Source organism: Lactuca sativa, chromosome 3, assembly GCF_002870075.4.
Source record: "Lactuca sativa cultivar Salinas chromosome 3, Lsat_Salinas_v11, whole genome shotgun sequence".
In the NCBI taxonomy this organism is placed as follows: domain Eukaryota; kingdom Viridiplantae; phylum Streptophyta; class Magnoliopsida; order Asterales; family Asteraceae; genus Lactuca; species Lactuca sativa.
Window position 1 is genome coordinate 212600775 of NC_056625.2, and position 22908 is coordinate 212623682.

At 38.1% G+C, this 22908-nt stretch overlaps 1 protein-coding gene across 1 annotated transcript; it reads right to left on the minus strand.

The window, feature by feature from the left end:
- Positions 1-9670: 9670 nt before the first annotated feature.
- LOC111894773 (exocyst complex component EXO70B1) lies at positions 9671-12054 on the minus strand. The gene has a single exon (XM_023890874.3). The coding sequence runs from the start codon at positions 11862-11864 to the stop codon at positions 9900-9902; it is 1965 nt and encodes a 654-aa protein (XP_023746642.1). The 5' UTR covers positions 11865-12054; the 3' UTR covers positions 9671-9899.
- Between the last annotated feature and the right edge of the window lie 10854 nt (positions 12055-22908).

The following is a 22908-nucleotide window of genomic DNA, read 5'->3' on the forward strand; positions in this document are numbered from 1 at the left end:
CTTGTTTGTTGGGCCTAGCTAGCCCAATGACCTGATCTTAAGGCCCGAAGACATTTTTTTTCTACGAAGTGTTGAGTTTTACCGACTTGGCACAACGTAGGGTGACTTTCAATGGCTTGTACCATTGGACCCCAAGGGCCATGGTATTGCTAGAAAAGTCTACACATTTTACGAGGCGGGTCGGGGACCCCTCGCACGCATATTTTCCCCAGCCGGTTAATGGAGTTACCGGGGTCTTCGTGACCTCCTTCTCTTCGGATGTGGGACTACACCTTGTCCGGGCGATTGGATAACGTGATTAGTACTGACGACGCCTTCGGGAATCGTTGGTATATCTATAAACCGGGCGTTTGTGTAATGCGGGTTTGTAGTAAATAATCAATGCTCGAGAACCTTCCAACGTCGCTTGGGACCGATACTACTATTTTCGTAATGGTTTCAACGCAACTCAATGGATTTCAAAAGAACTAGGGGAACATCGGGTTTCCCTAGGGTTTTTATCACATACAGATTTGAAACACATACATCTTGAATGAACATTTTTTTTTTTACAAGTATAGAAACAAACAAGCATACCTATGGATCTTCACAAACGTTTTTGAAAGCTTTTCTTTTCAGAAAATATCGGATTTTCTGGTGGTTTTTCAAACAATATAAACATTCGATTTCAAACACTACTTATGAACTCACCAACATTTCATATGTTGACGTTTTTCAAAATACTTGTATTCTCAGGAAACCAGTGAGTCAAGGGAAATCATGCTCAGTGACGGTTGCAGTTTATTTTTGAATGAACCAAACAATATTAATTTTTGGAAATGTAATATCTCAAACAATGTATGACATGTAAACACTACTGGTTGTATTATGTTGATGAATGGTGACGAATGTTGTTTTGTTTCATATATATTCAATGTTATGGTATTCAATTGAGTCACGACAGCCCCCGGACGTTTCCGCCGTCTGGTTCGGGGGTGTGACATTTTCGCTTGACGAATATTAATTAAAATATTCTAACGGGTTTAATTCTGGTCAAAATATTTTCGGGATAAATTTGGCTAATTTTTGACGTAATTAATTTCGACGTTAATTTCAACGTTAAAACTATCGGAAATTTTTGGGTTGTCACAATAGATGCTTCCGCACAACGCGCAGACATTCACCTAGTGCTTGTATAATCATAACATCTTGTATCATCATGTTCATTCAGAAAAGTTTTAGTATTTTAGTCCAATTTATGAAAAAATCTCAAACTAAATTTTGTTTACAAAAAAGCATCGAATACTGGCTAAAACTTGGAAAAAAAAATCTTTTTTTCGGCTTTTGCAGATTTAGTTGGTATTTTGTCCTTTTTCGTTTGTTTGGTCAAAATATTAGGACTTTTTTGAAAATTACCCAATAACCAAAATATTGAGACTTTTCTAAAAATTACCATGAAAATGATGGATAATATTATTAATAAATTATTTATAAACATAAAAAATATTTTTATTATAAACAAAGAAAATACATTTGTTGGTAGTTATTAGGAATAGAATGGTGGACTAAGTACTCCTCTATTGCTTGCTGACTACTTCAAACTCTCTACATTCCTCATATGCATCGTTGTGAGTGTCATGGTGGGATGTACTATAAGAGTGTTCCTCTAATGTTGGTGTTCCTATTATGTTATGTAACACCCGGGTCTTGGAGGTACTTATTTATTGATTTTCTAGCTTTTAGATGAGGGTCACGACGTGAGACATGGTTGCCACGTCGTGAGTGACCATTGACTTTTTGACCCATGTTTTTGAGTCTAACGACGTGAGCCTTTGAATGCTCACGACGTGAGAGTGGTCTGATGGCCAAAACCCTAATATTCTGGATATTTAGTGGAATGAGAGGGCTAGGGTTGCCTGTGACATCCCCAATTTCACGGCCAGAAAAGACCTATTTGTTTATGCTTTATTTGAAAATCAGAGTATTCGTTTTAAAAAATAATATTGCGGAATTTGTTCACAGAAAAATATGATAAATATATTATCAAAGCATTTCTGAAGAAATGTATTTTGTTTATATAAAAACTTTGGGATGTCATCGTCAATATAGAAACATAAGTATAAACAGACCTTACATTCATTTACACTAGTGATTTACATCTCATTTAATCTCGTAGTGTAATGTAGCTTCATATCGACACTTGTGATACAAATAAACGGAGTGGGTCATGTTGGGAAACCTAGTGAGTACATAGGGTTTTCAACCCACAATAATATAGTTAATTTGTTTCTTCACGTACTTCATGTCAAACAATTAATCCGATTACCCATCCCCATTATCTTTATTTATTCTTCCCTAAAGATTTACCCTAAGGGTCATCTCCTACATCGTATTTACCTCTTATCGCCTTACATCACATTTCCTTATATGTTTGTTCCTAAGGACTTTTCATAACGATCATCGCATAGACAATACTGATTCGGGGATTACTCCTTCAATGCGTGTCCAGTAAGGGTTATGGTATCATCGCATGAATACGTAGTTACAACATCGCATGAACTCGTAATTCATAGTAGGGGTTAGAGTATCATCGCATGAATACGTAATTACAACATCGCTTGAACTCGTAATTAATCACCTACATGTTATGAGCTTGTTGGTGTTTCCACTTGAATGTCTAGAATAGTTTGTGGTCGCCATCAAGTATAATTGAAAACCAAGCCTAGGCTCTGATACCACTGTTGGGTTTCGGTATAATACAACATCGTATGGTGCACATACAACCCTAAATACCTTGGATCTATGTTTTCACTGATTATACATGCAAGGGTGTTTCCAAGGTATTAAGCCTATAACTAGCATGCAAAGATCTAAACTACACAAGATACTAGTTAGTGTAACATACCTTTTATGTGGCTGGAAGTCTTGATGTATTTGGCCTTAAGAGCTTAGCCCCAATAGTGTGGAAGCCTCAAATGAAGTCACAACACATCAAGGACAAAGGTAGGACTTGAGAGAGAATCTCCATGCACTCTAAAACCTTCATGAACTCCAAGAACATGCACACACACACACATAAGGGTGGCCGTTTTAGGTCAAAATGCTTGTATTTATATGTGTTGAATTCTAAGAGTCATGGGTATAATCCAAACACATACCCATGGGTTTTATGATCTATGGTTCATGTGGCCCAACTCTTTATGTATCCATACATAAACTTGGTCCAACATGGATCATAAGCCCAAAAAATATAAATATAACTAATTACCAAAATTAGTCCTCATATATTTAATTAGTGTCTTTTGATCACTAAATTAATTCCAAATTAATTCTTGATCAACACTAATTAAGACATATGATTTTATATTAATATATTAGAACTTATAATATATTAATAAATCATATATAACCTCTTCTCTCAAAAGTCCATCCTAATAAATTGTCTTGATGATATGCAACCCAAATGGACCATGCTACTCTCGGGTCGAATACATACCAATAATAGTTATGGGCCTAGACATCCAATCCAACACCTTATACGAGTTGATAGGTAGAGAAGGATCAAAACTGAGACTAGAATTAGTCTGCCGACTAGCCAGATGAGTAACAATACTCTAACATCCATTGTTGTGATGTTTGTGATCTATATGATTGATTATTGTTGAGAAATCGATTATCGTTGAAAGATTAATGATCATTGAGAAACATATCATTATTGAGAGATAGATCACTATTGATAGATAAGATCATGATTGAGTAATTGATGTCACACCCCCAAACCAGAATGGCAGAAACGTCTGGGGACGGATGACTTCATGTACAGTATCATAACAATTGAATAGTAATGAAAGATAGCAACCCAAACATTCATACATTGGAAATACACACTTACATAGTTTATATATTGTACCGGTTCCTCAGTTACACAAAAGTGAAAAAGTAAAATTTGATAAGGTTTCACCACTTGATCTCTTAACAGAGCTGTTACCTGTTACTGGATCCCTAAGAATAGAAGTCGTTTTGAAAAGTGTCAACTAAAACGTTGGTGAGTTCATAAGCATTTTTTTATAAATTGGTTTTGTACTTGTTTAGAATAGTTCTCAGAGTACTTTCAGAAAATTTGGTATTTTCTATAAAAATAGTTTGTAAGTCTCGTTCTAAAATCGCGAATATATGCATGCATGTCCTTTGTTTTCTTTCGTTTGAAAATGTAGAGCATATGTTTCCAGAAAATCCAATATTTTCTTTTAAGTAACTAAAATTGAAGGTAAATCTTGTGTATCTTTTCCTTAGCAAGTAGTGATGAGTGGTTTTAGAAAATCCAATATTTTCTTAAATCTGAACTGTAGTCTTAAACCCTAAGACCAATATGTATTTGAATGTTGTATCGAAGATAGTATATAGTTGTATTTCTAAAACTAATGAATCGTAAGCTTCCCGTAAACCGAGATAGTGGGCTAATCCCTATGTGAGTCGTTACAACCATACTTGATGTGACTAGAGGCATGTCATGATGTTCTTCAGGCGTTGGTTTCGGTAAGATATTTGTCACCCTAGATTGGCCCGTCTAGCTGTAGCGAACAACTCAGGTGTGGGGGTGTCAACCCCGTATAGATCTATACACAATTACCCCTCTCTCCCTCCAGGAGACTCTGGTTATAACTACAGGACTTACGGTGTACGCTAGGTAGGTACGATGAAGGAGTGTCTCACTAGAGCATTAACTGATTTACGTGAACAATGATTCCTCTTTCTTGTAAAACGACTTGAGTGTATCTAGTGTAATTAAATCTATTTATATAATAAAATATATAAACACATGAAAGTTATCAATTCTAGGTGTTTTAAAAGGTTATAACTTATAAACTTATATCTAAACACAAGTATAAAACATTTAGTATGATAAAGACAATTTCTTGTTTTTGGACTTTTCTGTCCGTGTTTTTAGAAAATTATAGAAAAATTATTGTAAGTCAAAATTTGGATCCGTAAACTCTGAGAGTTTGGAAAATGAGTCTACTTTGTTCAGAATTTTTGTTATAAATTTTAATGGCCTCAAACACATGTGAGAATGTTCATCTTCACAGCCTGGTCCAAATTTTTTTTTGAAATGATAGGCTGTTTTGTAAAAATCGCCAAAAATTGTAGAAAAATCGTATGAATGTGTGAGAGTAGTCATTAGAAAGTTATAAACCTGAACTATATTCATATAATTTTTTTTTGAAAAATAGTAACTTCAAGGTGGTCAAAACAGTCCGTAAATGGACTATAACTTTTCTGTGGAAAGCTGAGGTTTAAGTTTAAGTTATACATGTTTGAATCCAACACTCAGTTTTGCCATTTTTGAGGGTATAACCCTTATACACAAGTATTCATGCAATATATATGTTAACAAACACATTTCCCATGATTTTTTTATGAAGTTTTATAAGATAAACTCCATGTTCATATAAATACCCAAAAGATAAACACATTACACATTGATACATGCTATTATTCATTGGTTAAACGAGATTTTGACTTGTATCTCCCCAAAGAGTATGAAAAACATGAAAAGAGTGGGGTATGAAGCTCACCTTGGGGATTTTCAAAATGTAGAAGAAGAACTTTGAGTCTAGCTTGTGTTCTTGGTGAGAATCTCGAAGTGTGGGTTTTCTAGGGAGTTTAACACACAACAAAGTGTGTAAATGGATTGTTTTAAGCATAAATATAAAAAAACACTTGAGTTTAGTATAGGACTTACCAAGAAGCTTAGAATCCGTTTTTTTGTAGTGATTAACTTGGGATTTTTGAGAAAAGAATGGAGAGTGTTCTTCAGAGCTAGTAAGAAAATTTGGAGGTGTTTTGTGTGTGTATTTGGTGATGGCCGAGAACAAGAAGGAGGAGGGGAAAAAGGGAGGGTTTGACTTCATATATGTTGATGTGATACCTTCCTAGAAGTATGAAGGTTAATACCTTGTTATTTGGGGGATAATATTGAGGTGGCAAGGTAAGTTATCTTTTTCTTTTTCCTTTTTTTTGGGTTAACCCATAACCGAGCCCAAAAGGATTCTCAGCCTAAGGGTGACCCAAAAATAATGGGCTTCGATTTTTGGCTTGGCCCAAAAGTGTTTTCGGCCCACTAATATTCATTGATAGGTTTTTGGTCCAATTAAGGGGGGTTTTTGGCCCGAACAAGGCCCAATAGGAGGGTTTCGGCCTAACAAGGCCCATTAAAGGGTTTTTGGCCCAATGAGACAAAATGGAGAGGTTATCTGCCCAATAAGGCCCAAATGAAGAGGTCTTGGTCCAATAAAGGTTTTGGGCCGTGAATTCTTGGGCTAAGGCCCAAAATTTATTGGACTTAGCTCATTAGATCGAGTTTTGGATTTGCATGGGATTGTTTCGGCTTGAATCCCAATGTATGAACGTAGGAACTTAATAGCATTATGGTTTGAATTTCACTAAAGGGGATGTTGCAAGGTTACATGGAGGAAATTGTCTTGTACAAGGATCACCATCTTATCCCTAATGCTAGGTTTGACAATTGATCACGATTGAAAGATAGATCCTTGATGACATTGATCATGATTATGAGATAGATCAAGATTTCGAGATTGATTTTGTAATGTCCCGAAAGTACTAAGAGCATCCACAATGCATAGTTCAATGAAAGAGTTGAATGAGGTGACATGTCTAATTGGCATTCAATGGATTAAACTATACCATTATGGGATGCCATGTTGGCATTCAATGGATCTGGAGTTTAATGGTCATTGAACTCTTCAATGGGAAAAAGGAAACATTTTAACTATTAAATATATATTCCATTGAACTCTATTGAGTTCAATGCATTGTAGGAAGATTAATGTAGAGTTGTATAGTAAGTAAAATGATGATGTGTCAATTCATTAAACTAGATGCCCTAAGTAAAAAAATTTGGTTTTTAAATCAACCAAAACCACCAACCATTCATTTCAAAACCATCAAAGTATGCCAATGTAGAAAACAGTTATCAGAGTACAATCCAAAATCACAAAATGCAGAACACCGGTGGATGTTGTGCGATAATGCCGGTCCCTTCCCCTTTGCACTTGAAGTACCTAAAAACATTTTAAACATAAACCGTAAGCACAAAGCTTAGCGAATTCCCTAAAATACCAAATACCATACATACATTGCCATGGGCTACCAGTATGGTCTATTCCCTGGAATTCCATGAGCTACCTAAGGGTCTTATAATCAAGTGCCATGGACTACCCCCATGGTCTTTTCCCTGGAATGTCATGGGCTACCCCCAAGGTCTAATATCCAAGTGCCATGGGCTACCCCCATGGTCTTTCATGCAATTTCCATGGGCTACCCCTATTATCTTTCATGTAAATGCCATGGGTTACCCCTGGGGTTTTCCATGAAAGTATCACAAAGACAACTAGAATCCTACATAGTATAGTGAGAATACTCACCTCAATCCGATGATAAACAAATCACACACTCGAGCAGTTGCTACAAAGGTTCCTCACACCGGACATATCCAAAACCGACCATAATTAATAATTAGGGTAATAACCCATAATCAAAAGTCCATTTCATATTCTCTCTTACTAGGGTAAAAGTCAATTTTACCATTTCCAAGTTGGACCCACCCAAACATGGCCCAAGGCCCAAAAATACTTCTGGGAGTACACCATGCTACTCCATAGTTACGCCTTGCATACTGAGTGGCATAGAAAAGGACACATGGCAAACTCATTACCCCCTGCGTACCCTGCACAATCCCCTGCTGCCTAAAACCATTTTTTAGCTCTTAATACCTAAAGACTAAACGTCCAACTCATAGATCTTAATCTTGGGAAGGTCTTAATTGATAAAGTCGACAACTTTAAGCTTTTGCATGGCTTAATAGAGCCCAAAACCAAGCCCTAAGTCCATAATACTCTTTAATAACCTCAAACTCTTAAATGAGTGAGAAATAGAAACAAAGACTACATTTTTATGACACAAGATCCTCAAAAACAACATAAAGTGATAAACTTGAGCTCTAGAGTAGCTGTTACTCACAGTAACCAAACCATGGGATCAAAAACATGCAAATCTCAAAGCTAGTTTAGATCTAAGCCATAGAAATATAAAGGTGAGAGCTTTATACCTCCAGAGGCTTGCAAAGATGATGAAGGCCCTGGATCTTCAAGCTCTAGCCACAACAATCCTCAAGGAAAAACGTCAACTCATTCACTATGAACCAAGAACACACAAAAGAGGCTCACACAAGCTAATCAAGGATTAGGGTTTTGAAACATTGGTTAGGGAGGATGGAGGCTGAATATGGAGAGGTCTCAAGGGACTTAAGGTCCTTAAATAGGGGGCTCAACCCTAAAACTTAAGGTTTGGGTTCTGCATGAGTACACCCTGCATACTCCTCATGCACGCCCAACATACTCGACAAGTCTACATCCAAAATTGGTGACTTAGGCGTACACTCCATGTACGCCCAACGTAAGGATCATATTCGCAAAGATTATTATTTTGAGCCAAGAATGGAAAATACCTAGAAAAACGAATGTTACAGATTTTTATTGAGAGATATATTATGATTGATGAGATGGATCATTAATGGGATAGATCTGTGATGAGATAGATCATTGAGAGAGAGAAAGAGAGAGAGAGAGAGATCAAACTGAGAGATAGATTATTTATGAGAAACTGGTTATATTAAATTTGTGATATGTATGTGATATACATGATTTATATGATTTATGCGATCTATGTGATTTATATTATTGTAGCTGTTATTCACTAAGCCGTGAGGCTTACGTTTTTGTGATGATCTGTTTTGCAGGTAGGTTATTGTGACACCTGGCTTGATCTTGTACTTGAGGTCAATACAATCCTTGTGATAACTTCTTGTATGCTAGTGTGCCAATGTACACCAAGATTGTTTTTTATATAAATTTAAATGATTAAAGAGAAATTTTGGAGTGTACCTGGTATGAAAACATGAATGCTACATAATGAATATAAATATATCTTCCCACCTCCATATTATTTCGCTTATTTTTTACATCTACTCAACATACATTGTTCATGAAGAATTCAACCCAACCTACACCAAACCATGGCATCGTTCAAAAGATTGTTGTAGATATGAACCAAAAGAAAGTTTATTCACGAATCAGTATTCCACGACTATAGAAAACGATTTTCTCTGGTACTCCCATTCCAATTTAGCTTCATCTATAATACCAAACTATATGTCTAAGGTTTTTAGCATTGTCATATTGATTCAAAGACCAACCGAACCGATCAAGGGTTTTATGAGTGTAATGTTTGCCACCAATGGCGAATTTTCACTTTTGAGAGAGAAATGGATTCCCCTAATGTTAACTTCTTCCCTATGGAAAGAGAAACCAGGTAGGACCATATTACCCTCATGAGCGTCTCACATGTGATAAGTTAACGACTCAAGTTAGACGTCGTGTATTCTCAGGACCAATATTGAAAAAATAGAAACCATAGGGACCAGATCGTACAAATAGAAAAATTAGGACTGAAATTGCGATATTCACTAACCATAGGGACCAGAACTTTAGTCTAAACAATAATATTTTTTTAAATTAGTTACAACCATTATTTTTTTAATTAGTTACGATCATTATGACTGTCTTTTAAATGGTCCATCAGTAAAGAGAAATAATAAGACTATTAACCAAAATCACATTCAGAAACAAATAGAAAGAACTCGATAATTGCACAATGAAAGAAAAACATAAGTTAGATACAAGCAGGTTTCAAATCAGTACATGCAATATGCATGCTCGTCTCTAAAGGCAATAATGGTGTGGATCAAAAACCTCATTAATGGTGGTAGATTCTTTACACGTTTCCTGATTTAATCATATGAGTCATTCATATTTCGTATGTACGTACTTGATCATAATTTATTATCTCTTCTTCCCCGGTTGATTTGCATTCCCATCAAACAGCTCTTCAATGCATGTTTCTATGTCTTCTGGTTGATACTTTATATACTTCTCCGTTTGCCTTCCCGGAGTAAACACCTGACTGAACCTCCCCATGAACGACCTATACGCCGGAATTACTATCGCCGATATCGACACCCTTAATTCCGACTGAAGTTGATCGTCACTCACCACCCATGTCGTTTGCGTTCTGTGTATCTCATCGAACATGGCGTTGAAACTCTTGAATCTTTCTTTCAACACAGGCTTCATCACCTTCCCATTAACGCTCAATCCTTCATGACTCAAACACTGTAAAAGCTTCGTCCATGTTTCTCTCTTGTAGTTCGTGTGGTAGCTTCTTAAATCCGACGACCGTTTCCTCACCCATGGATCCCCCATCAAGCTCCTCATTTCTCCGGTTCCCTTTGTCTGCTGCAATATAAACCGGCCGTTGTTCATCAAGAAAATCAAGCTCAACGATGGATCTTTATACAGTCTTGATTTCACTTCAAGGTTCGCATCCAATAGATCCATCACTTTCGCTAACTGCAACTGAAACGCCGATCCGGGACCCGCTTGAACGCAAAAGTTCTGATCTTGAGAGCCGGGATCGTGATCGGAATCTGGATCGTGATCGGAGCCGGTGGCTGAGTCCGGTCGATCTATCTTTTTATGCTCTCTAAATACTTGCTCCAATGTGTCCCTATACTCGCATGCGTGTTTTAGATATGTCATGGTGTAGCAAGTTAACGGGTGCACTCCTCCACCGGGAACCTGTGTTTTCCCTGTATCTGCTTGGATCGAATTCTCAAGATCTCCTAAAATGTTGAAAATGGCTTCTCCTAACATGTTACTGATCAATGATGCTGCGGTTTTGAGCTGGAATAACCAGTCGCCGGAAAGTAGTTTCTCCAACTCCGGGATGCTTTCTCGTAATGTCTCGTAAATATCAAGAAACTTGAACAGTTTCTCAGCCGATCTCTTCGTCATCATCACCGCTTCCGCGAAAGTGAGCAAGTAAAAGAGGACAATTCGTGCTAGGTTTCCAAATAAGTTATCGGAGATTTCTGTGTTGTTTTCCGAGAACACGGCGTCGACTAACCTCCGCTCGCTAGGGAGGAGCGAGGTGGCGAAGTTTTTGAACATCTTCAACCATTCTGAAATCTCTTTCTCTACCGGATCCCACTGCATCTTCTGCATTTCGTCGATGGAGAATTTTTCAAACTGTAAAAGCTTCAAGTTTTGTTCCATGGCGTTTCTTCGAACAAAGAAATACAATTCGGTACACTCTGTTTCGTGACCTCCTGCTATTAACCCCTTGGACAATTTATTCAGCTTTGATATCATCTCGTCGGAATATCCTAAAAACTCATCTTTCTCCGGGGGAGATTCGGATTGATCCGGCGAATCCGTTTCTGATGCGTCTTGAACATTGCTAGGAGAAGACGATAGCTGTTTGGTTTTGGCTTCTTCGATTTCATTCGTATGATCTCGATCGTATGAAGTTTGATAATCATCGAGAATCGACTTGAATTCAACCTCCATGAAAGACATTGCACGTTGCTGAATTCCGCTAACCCTGTTGGTTAAAGCGGCGTAGTATTCTACGGAATGAAATCTAGAGAGAGACTTGAGAAGCTTGGCTGTTCGATTAACCGTATCTACAAAAGAAGAACATTCATCCTCCTCTAATTGGGTCCATTTTTTGGAACCAGATTCGTATTCAACCACCCTAAAATCCAAAAGATCAGAAAAAATTTGAACGGCACCCACGATTTCAGGTGGCGACGATGAGTCCGATTGATCATCGGCATCTAATACAGAAATGAATTGGTCGATCTCTTGGGAGAGTCTATCATCTCGGGAAGCGATCGATGTTGGTTCCTCGTCGACTTGTGCGGTTTCGTCGGCGGCGTCCGGCGGTGGTAGATCTTGATCTTCCATTGGAGGAAGAAGAATTGTTGATTGTGATTTGGAGAAATGGAATGAAAACAGGGGAGTGATTGTTGCAGATGGACGTATGATTTTGGAAGTGGAGAAGAAGAGCGCAAATGGTGGAGAATGGTTAGTATTTTCTTTTCATGTTTTCCGTTTTCGTTTCTTTCTTCCCCATAGACACTTTTACTTTGTATTTAAGAAAACCATAAGCCCAATTCTAAAAGTCTTACTCTAAAAACAACTATAAAAAATGCTACACCACCGGTACTTATGGTTACAAAATCTTACATTGTTGGTCTCAAACCATGTAAAATATCATTTTTATCCTTTTCTAATATTCTTTATCTTTAACTTTTACTCTTTTATAAAATATATTGATAATATATCATATGGTCTCCTTCGATCCCTACCTCACCCCTTCCTTTCCCTTTTACTTGTCGCCCTCCACAACCATCACCAAAATTACAGACAAAAATCATAACAAACATTATGTGGCAACAGACTAAAAACAATATATTACAAAGAAACAAAACAAAAGTTCAAACGAATATGACAAAACACGAATACGGAAAAAAGAATTACATAACAAAAATTAAGCTTGAAAAATTCTTTCCATGAGTTGTCTTATCATATTTGCAACTTGATTGAGAAAAGAATTACTGAAAAACTGAACAATAATGCACTAAAAAAATTTCTACTTACACCATATTCAAATTCCTAAAATAGTTCTCGTACAAATAGTTTCAATTGACAATTAGATTCACATTTGGTGCTCTAATTAACACTTATGCCCCTAACCGCCTAAAAGGCTTCACATTAGGCTCTCTAAGGTAAATATGTCTACTTCTAGCACTAAAAAACGACGATAAGCTTCAAGATGCATATCTTCTTCAACATGTGAGTTTTATTTCCTTTTGCAACTTTTGTCATGTTCATTGTACATGTTCTTTTATAAAATATATTGATATTATATCATACGGTCTCCCTCGATCCCTACCTCACCCCTTCCTTTCCCTTTTACTTGTCGCCCTCCACAACCATCACCAAAATTACGGACAAAAATCATAACAAACATTATGTGGCAACATACTAAAAACAATATATTACAAAGAAACAAAACAAAAATTCAAACGAATGACAAAACACAAATATGGAAAAAAGAATTACATAACAAAAACTAAGCTTGAAAAATTCTTTCCATCAGTTATCTTATCATATTTGCAACTTGATTGGGAAAAAAATTACTGAAAAACTGAACAATAATGCACCCAAAAAAATTCTACTTACACCAGGTTCAAATTCCTAAAATAGTTCTTGTACAAATAGTTTCAATTGACAATTAGATTCACATTTTGGTGCTCTAATTAACACCTATGCCCCTAACCGCCTAAAAGGCTTCACATTAGGCTCTTTAAGGTAAATATGTCTACTTCTAGCACTAAAAAACGACGATAAGCTTCAAGATGCATACCTTCTTCAACATGTGAGTTTTATTTCCTTTTGCAACTTTTGTCATGTTCATTGTACATGGCACAAAAAACCTGCAAATTGTTTGCTACCTCTTTGTTACATAGATGAGTAAATGTCTATTTGTTTCTCTCGATTCCACCTGTCGTGCTAAATTTCAACAATAATCTTGTTGCATACCTTTATCTTGAACTTCCATTATCAAATCTCCATGATGTGAATCGCCATCTTGAAGAAGTTCAACAAGTAATTCATGATTTAGGGCTTCTTACTGTGAAATCGAGGAAAAAATGAACAAGTAACTCAATACAGACCTTCGACGTGTAGTTTGATACAATGATCTAGGCCATTTGCGTGTCTCGAACACCAACTCTAAACCTCGGTCAAAATGGAACCAAAATGCCATAATATATTTTCATGGATCATAAGGAAGGATAAATAAGCACTCATTTAACCTCAAAATGTCTAGAAAGTTATATCAATCAACCTTTGTAACATGGAGTTTCCAAACTCTAAGGAGACAAGACCAAAAAGAACCAAATGAAGCTAAAAACTAGATGTAGCATGAAAGAACCCTAAAGGTTGGAACTTGAAGAGTTATAGAGATTAGAAGGGTCACTAGAAGGTAAAAACTTCAGGGATATGGTTCACTTGATACCAAATGCTTTCTTCTTCAACAAGAAGCACGATACAAGCTCACAAACCTAAGGAGAAGAAGGTATGAGGCTAGGGTTCCCTCTAAGGATGGAACTTGAGAATTAGAAGGAACCTTAAGTGTTAGAATCCTTTAAATAAGGACTGAAAACTAGAACTGGAGTTTTGCAAAGAATCAACATCAAGATATGACCTATAAATGGTTGTACTGCGGCTAAGGTTTTTTTTTTTTTTTTTTTTTTTTTTTTTTTTTTTGTAATAGCCCAAAAACAGTGATAACATTTTTCGTTGAAAGACTATCAATTTCATTCAATTATTGTTTCAAAAACCATCATCAAATATAATATTCAAAACGTCAGAATAAAATTATTCAAAATGTGGAAATCATGAGGGGAGGATGTTGTGCCATCATGTTGGGCCCTTCCCTTTTAAACTGGAAGTACCTGAAACGATAAACATAAACTGTAAGCACAAAGCTAAGTGAGTTCCCCAAAGTACCACATGCCAAAACATACAAGTTCCATGGGCTACCCCATGGTCTTTCCTTGGAATGTCGAGGGCTAAATCACAGTCTTACATACAAGTGTCATGGGCTACCCCCATGGTCTTTTCTTGTAATGTCGAGGGCCAAATCCTGGTCTTACATACAAGTTCCACGGGATACCCACATGGTCTTTCCTTGCAATGTCAAGGGCCAAATTCCAGTCTTACATACAAGTGTCATGGGCTACCCCCATGGTCTTTCATACAATTGCCATGTGCTGCACCCATGGTCTTCCATTCAAGTATCACAAAGAAAACCATCATCCTACAAACATAATTGAGTGGGCGACATTGGTGCCTTCGAACCATGAATACAATGAAGAGACTCACCTCACAGACAGATAAAAGCTGAAACAACACATCGCTCCGAAACCAACTCTACCGATCACCTTTACAAATAACAAAGAACAAAACTCAGATTACATCTCAAATACCCAAAATACCCCTAAGTCAAACTTGGTTAAAATCCTGGTCAAAGTAAAAAATCAATCGGGTCAAATCCATTGGACAGAACCCTAATATAAGGTCTCACGCCGTGACCATTCCTTGGCCACGTCGTGAGAGTCAACCAGGCCCGATTCCAACAAATCGCTCCAGAATCAGACAACTCGATCGCAGGTTTTCTTCGTGGACACGTCGTGAGACCTTATGTCTCATGTTGTGACTTCGTTCTGAAGCCAAAATTCTCGGTTTTAAGTCCTTAACTCATTAGGATGCTAAACCCAACTTCTCAAGGAGCTTAAAGGGACCCTAAAGGTTCAAAAAAATGTTTGCTTTGTAGACATGCATGCACCATGCATGTCCCAATCCATTATAGGTCAAAAAGTGAAGGAAAATGTATCAAGCTCTCATGCATGACTCTTAAACCTCACCAACTTCTAGACATGGACAATATGATGATCAAGGAACCCTTGGAATCCATAAAGTTGCTAACTTTATGGATTTACTTCACTCAAACATGCTTAACATGGAGAAATATGGACACAATCCTAGATCAATCTATAATATGAAATAAGTTTTGAACCTTTACTACTTATAAAGGTCCAACAACAAGAAGAGGTGTTGATCATGATGCTACTTTGCAAAATCCACCACTAGGACACTTCTTTTCCTTTAATCCTCTTCTTCTTCTAACTAGGAAATGCACCAAAATGGACTAAGGCTTCAAGAATGATTGATATTAGGGTTGCTGGAGGCTTAGAGTGCGAGGGAGGCTGAGGATAAACAACCTTAGCCCTCTCATTCCATTAAATACCAAAATTTAGGGTTTTGGTCATCAAGCCGCTCTCACATCGTGAGCAACAAGGGATCACGTCGTGAGACTCAAAGAATGTGGGTCCACAAGTCAACTCGGTGTTGGGTTTTAAGCACTATAACACTCTTATGGTGCACATGCAACCCTAGATGCTTTGGATCTATGTTTTCTCTAATTATACATGTAATTTAAATTTTGCAAAGCCTACATCTTAACTAGCATAAAATAGAGGATATACAACATAAAAACCAAGTTATATGAATACCTTTTGATGTAGTTTGTAGTTCTTGGCCTTAGAAAGCTTTAGCACCTCAAGTGTGATGCCTCTAATGTGTCACAAACACCAAATGCAAGAGAAGGCTTGAGAAAATAGGCTAGTTAGCTCAAAATCGATTATCACTCTCTTAGAATGAATGGGCAACGAATTTTAGCTCTAGGGGTTTGCTTTTATAGTGTTACAAAGGCTAGGGTTTCATCCGTGCAAACCCTAATGCACCATGACCCTTCATATTTCTTAGGCTCCATAGGTTAAACCTCCACGGACTATCATATTGGTTTATCCCATCCTAATCAACCATGGATCATTGGCCCACACCATAAGAATCATTGATTTACTTAATCAGTCCCCGTATATTTAATCAATCTCTTTTGATCACTAAATTAATTCCAAATTAACTCTTGATCAATACTAATTAAATAATATGATTTCTCAATTAATATATTATACTTATAATATATTAATAAATCACAAATGACCTTATTCTCAAAAGTCCATCCTATCAAATTGCACTGGTGAAGGCAACCCAAAAGGATCATGCTACTATCGGGTCAAGTACATCCCAATTATAATTATGGGCTTAGACACCTAATCCAACACTCTGGCTCATAACGTGAGAGGCATTACTCACATCGTGACTACATCCAAAAGCTTAAAGAAGACCTTGGAGTTATATACCTCAAAACTGGATGTTACAACTCTCCCCCACTTGAATCTGACTTTGCCCTTGAAGTCCTATGACTTGAAAAGATCAACGTAATGCTCCCTCTTCTTGGCCTCTGGTTCCAAATTCAGTTCGAAACACTTCCGGTGCTACCACTGCACCTTCACTAGATTCACCTTCTTGTTGCGCATGGTCTGCGTCTCTCGGTCGAGAATCGTAATCGGTATCTCCATATAATTCAGGCGATCATCAACCTAAATATCGTCCAACGATACAACTGTGGAATCATCGGCCACACACTTCTGAAGCTGAGATACGTGGAAGGTGTTATAGATTTGACGGAGCTCATCGAGCAAATCCAACCAGTATGTAACCTCACCTACTCGGGCGGAAATCCTGAAGGGACCAATAAATCACGGGCCCACAAGTCGCGTGACTCAAAGAATGTGGGTCAACAAGTCAACTATTGCTCATGACGTGAGAGGCATTATTCATGTCGTGACTACATCCTAAAGCTTAAAGAAAACCTTGAAATTATGTACCTCAAATCCGGATGTTACAATTGTCCCCTACTTGAATCTGTCTTCACCCTCGAAGTCCTATGCCTTGAACAGATCAGGGTAATGCTCCCTCATCACGGCCTCAGGTTCCCAAGTCCAATCGAAACCTTTCCAGTGCTGCCACTACACCTTTACTAGATTCACTTCCTTGTTGCATAGGGTCTTCGTCTCTCGGTAGAGAATTGCAATTGGTCTCTCAGCGTAATTCAGGCGATCATCAACCTGAATATCATCCAACGATACAACTGTGGAATCATCAGCCACACACTTCCGAAGCTGAGATACGTGGAAGGTGTTGTAGATTTGACTGAGCTCGCTGGGTAAATCCATCCGGTATGCAACCTTTCTCACTCAGGCGGAAATCCTGAAGGGACCAATAAATTGGGGATCTAGTTTCCCCCGCTTCTGAAATGGGATAACACCTTTCCAAGGTGATACATTCAGGAGCACCGAGTCCCGTACCTGAAACTTGAGGTCCAAATGTCGTCGGTTTGCATAATTCTTCTGTCGGCTCTATGCAACCTACAACCTGTCACGCACTTGTTGAATCAACTTGATGGGCTTGAGTGCCATCTCAGTACTTCCCATGACTCGATTCCCGACCTCACCTCAACAAATAGGGTCTTGCACCTCCTCCCATACAACATCTCAAAGGGCGGACGATCAATACTGGCACGATAACTACTGTTGTAGGAGAACTCGGCCAGTGGAAGGTAAGTATCCCAACTCCCTCCAAAATCTAATACACATGCTCAGAGCATATCTTCGAGCGTCTGGATTGTCCACTCTCTCTAACTGTCAGTCTGCAGGTGGTATGTTGTACTAAAATGCAGCTGAGTGCCTAACTCTTCATGAAACTTCCTCCAAAACTTGGAAGTAAAACGAACATCTCAGTCCGAAACCACCGAAACCGGAACTCCATGCCGAACCACTACCTCCCTAATTTTGATGTCATCTAGCTTCTCAGATGATATAGTCTCGACAATCAGGATGAAATGTGCACTCTTGGTAAATCTATCAATAATGACCCAGATAGAATTAACTCCCCGTGTCGTCCTTGGCAGCTTTGTGATAAAATCTATGGTAATCTCTTCGCACTTCCACATGGGAATGGGTAACGACTGCATCTTGTCGTGGGGTCTCTGATGTTCGACCTTTCATTTCCTACAAGTCAAGCACCACTCGACAAGCCATGTTATTTCCATTTTCATACAGGGCCACTAGAAAGATTTCACGGCGATATCAATTCCATCACATCTGAAAGAAATTCCTGAAATAAATAAAGAATTTTGTCACTTCAAGAAAGAAGGAAGGAATTCCATCAATAATTGCCAAATCCTAAATTCAGTCTTCACTGATAGATAAAAAGATAAATTCTTTAAAGCAAAGAAAAGATAAGGCTTGAAATCAAATCATCTTAATACGAAATTTTGAAATAAAAAATCTTTCCACTTCCAGCGCACCTCCTTTCCATGCTACTTCTTTCTTTTCCACTTCATGACCAGGAATTATAGGTCGGCCAATAACTCAACTTCTATTCCCTATACATCTTTGTGGCCCCTGGGTAGATCGAAAACTTTGACTTATGTGCCTCGTCCAAAACTATCTGTCTCATCCCACCAGTAATCTGAACCCAAACTCTACCATACCGAGTCAACAACCCCCGACTATCTCTGACAAACAAAGGAATCTAACCTCTGATTTGCTCAACTTTCCAATTCTCCTTCTTCAATACCTCCACTTGAGCCTTTTTTTATAAAATCCAACAAAGGCAAAGTAATAACCATTCTCAAGAAAACATCCCTAATAGGAGTACTTTCTGCCTTACGGCTCAAAGCATCGGCCACCACATTAGCCTTCTCGGGGTGGTACAGGATCTCACAATTATAGTTCTTTACCACATCCAACCATATCCACTGCCGCATATTCAAATTCGGCTGATCCATGAGATACCTCAAACTCTTGTGGTCGGTATAGATAGTACACTTAACCCCATACAGATAATGCCTCCAAATCTTGAAGGAAAAGACCACAACCCCTAATTTCAAATCATGCGTACGGTAATTCGCCTCATGAGGCTTCAACTTCCTTGAAGCATAAGCAATCACGTGACCCCTATGCATAAGAACAGCTCCCAAACCTAAAATATAGGCGTCAAAATAAACCACAAAGTCATCCAACCCTTAGGGAAACATGAAAATTAGGGTCTCACACAATCTCTGCCTCTGAGCCTCAAAAACCAACTACCGATCAATCCCCCATCGAAAAGCCACATTCTTCTTCGTGAAGCGGGTCAAAGTCACTGTAATCTTGGAGAAATCCTGGATAAATCTCCGATAATACCCTACGAGACCTATGAAGCTCCAAATCTGAGATGGGGTTCTTGGAACATCCCATCGCATCATGGCCTTGATCTTGTCCAGGTCGCCCAATATACCCTTATGATTGACGATGTTACCCAAGAACTGTACCTCATACAACCAGAACTCACATTTTGAGAATTTGGCATATAACCTCTCCCTCCTCAAGGTCTCTAACACCTATCGCAAGTGTTTCGCATACTGCTCCTTGGTCTTGGAGTAGACTAGAATATCATCTATGAATATTATCACCGACCGATCCAACACCGCCTTACAAACCTAGTTCATGAGATCCAGGAACATTGTTGGTGCTTTGGTGAGCCTGAAAGGCATCACCGTGAACTCGTAATGATAGATTCCTGAAGGCATTTTTCTGCACATTATCATCCCTGACCCTCATCTGATGGTACCCCGATTGCAAATCAATATTGGAAAACCAAAATGCACCCTAGAACTAGTCAAATAAATCGTCAATCGTTGGGAGTGGGTAACAGTTCTTCACCGTTAGCTTATTCATACAATTTCCATGGGATGCACCCATGGTCTTCCATTGAAGTATCACAATGAAAACCATCATCATACAAACATAATTTAGTGGGCCGGAATTGGTGCCTTTAACTCACGAGTACAGTGAGAAGACTCATCTCATAGACGCATAAAAGCAAAAACAACACGTTGCTGCGAAACCAACTCTACCGATCACCTTTACAAATAACAGTGAACAAAAATCAGATTGTAGATCAAATACCCAAAATATCCCTAAGTCAAACTTTGTTAGAATCCTAGTTAAATTCAAAAGTCAACCAGGTCAAATCCATTTGACAAAACCCTAATATAAGGTCTCACGTCGTGACCAATCCTTGGTTACGTCGTGAGAGTCGACTAGGTCCGATTCTAGCAACTCGCTCTAGACTCAGACAACTCATTCGTGAGTTTTCTTCATGGTCACGTCGTGAGAGCTTATGTCTCACATCATGAATTTGGTATGAAGCCAAAAATCTTGGTTTATAGTCCTTAACTCATTAAGTTCCTAAACACAACTTCTCCAGGAGCTTAAGGGGACCCCAAAGGTTCATAAAAATGTTTGTTGTGTAGACATGCATGCACCATGCATGTCCCAATCCCTTCTAGGTCAAAAAGTGAGAAAAATGCACCAAACTCTCATGCATGACTCTTAAACCTCACCAACTTCCAGATCTGGACAATATGATGATCAAGGAACCCTTGGAATCCATAAAGTTACTAACTTTATGTATTTACTTCACTCAAACATATTAACATGGAGAAATATGGACAAAATCCTAGATCTATCCATGATATGAATTAAAGTTTGAACCTTTAGCACTTACAAAGGTCCAACAACAAGAAGAGGTATTGATGATGATGCTATTTTGAAAACTCAACCACTCAGGAAACTTCTTTCCATCTTTTCCTTTACTTCTTCTAACTAGGAAATGCACCACAATAGACTAAGGCTTCAAGAATGATTTATATCAGGGTTGCTAGAGGATTAGAGTGTGAGGGAGGCCGAAGGTGAACAACCCTAGTCCTCTTATTCCATTAAATACCAAAATTTTAGGGTTTTGGTCATCAGGCCGCTCTTACATCTTGAGAAACAAGAGCTCACGTCGTGAGACTCAAATGTAACGCCGTAGATCCGGGCTAGTCAATTTAGAGACGATAAGTGTCAAAAATGACTTTTTTTTTTATAGAAGAGTGTTTAGAATAAATAATCTAATTTGTAGTATATGTCACAAGGTTTCCGTACATATAAAGAACGCTGAAACCCGAGTTATAACGAAGAATTTATGACCTGTCGAAGCTTCGCGACAGATTCGACACGATGCTGTAGGATGTAAATAGTGAATTTACGATAGAACGATATTTAGTCTTAGTGATCTAAATGAAAGTCATAGAATGCGTTAAAATGAGAGCGTGCATAAAAAGAACGTCTAAATCTGACTTCATATGAGGAAGTTATGATTTTTCGAAGTTCCCACTTGGATTAGTCTAATAACTATAACTGCAAGAATGACTTCAGGAACCGATCAGCAATCGTAGCTCTTTCAAGGTCTTGCGGAACTGAGATGATGATGATATGACATTTAAGATAAGTGATCATATAATCCTCTGTTCTAGATATCAGCCGGACAAATACACGGAACAATGTCTTACTTATTGTCCAACAATTTGTTTCCCTATTTCTGATTTGTTTGACATAGAACTTAATTGAACATATCAACTTAGTTCTGACCAGTCCCGGTACATGGGTCAACACAAAATCATCGAGGGGCCCAGATATCATTTCTAATCCAAGAGGGAACCGATAAACTTCGACTCATATGCTTGTTCTACTACTTGTTGAATTATACACAAAGGCACGTTTTATAAAATCGAGTTACCAATGCTTTTTCGTACAATCAATGTATAACCAACTCGTAGGCAACAATTCATATCTCTAGGTTTTGAAGACTTATATGATATTACCATCTCACGATCACTCGAGATAAATTCCATGAAGTGATACAAGTGAGTGTGGGTTGAATCCAATACTTAGAACTTATGAGCACTCATGAGTGTTGTAGCAACACTTTGCTATGTCTAACATCTTAGACATCTACAACTGACTCATGACAGTCTTGATTCATATCTACTTCCAACATATGACTGATTGTGGAGAATTTGAATAATATGAAATACCATAACATAATTATTCTGGAAGTCAAAACATGCAAAATGAAACGATAGTAAACGATTGACAAAAGATAGCAACACTTTAATCATAAATAAACAACTTTTATTCATCATCAAATGTCAATTACACTTTACACATTTCAAAGCTATCTAATTACTAAAACTAATATCATCCTTCAGCCCTATGGGCCTCGCATGCTGGAGATGATTAACCCTGCTCAGTCCCTTCGTGAGGGGATCTACTGGGTTCTCATCTGATGATACCCGCTTTGCCACGAGGAGTCCTTCTTCTATTCGATGTATGATGAAATGGTATTTTTTGTCGATGTGTCTGGATCTCCCGTGATCCCTTGGTTCCTTGGCTAAGGCAATTGCACTTTCACTATCACATAAAATCTCTATAGGCTCCTTTATAGCTGGTACAACTCCAAGGTCTCCAATGAAGTTCTTTAGCCATATAGCCTCCTTTACTGCCTCACTTGCCGCTATATACTCTGATTCGCATGTTGAATCAGCCACTGTCTCCTGCTTGGAACGTTTCTAAGAAATTGCTCCTCCATTTAAGGTAAAAACCCA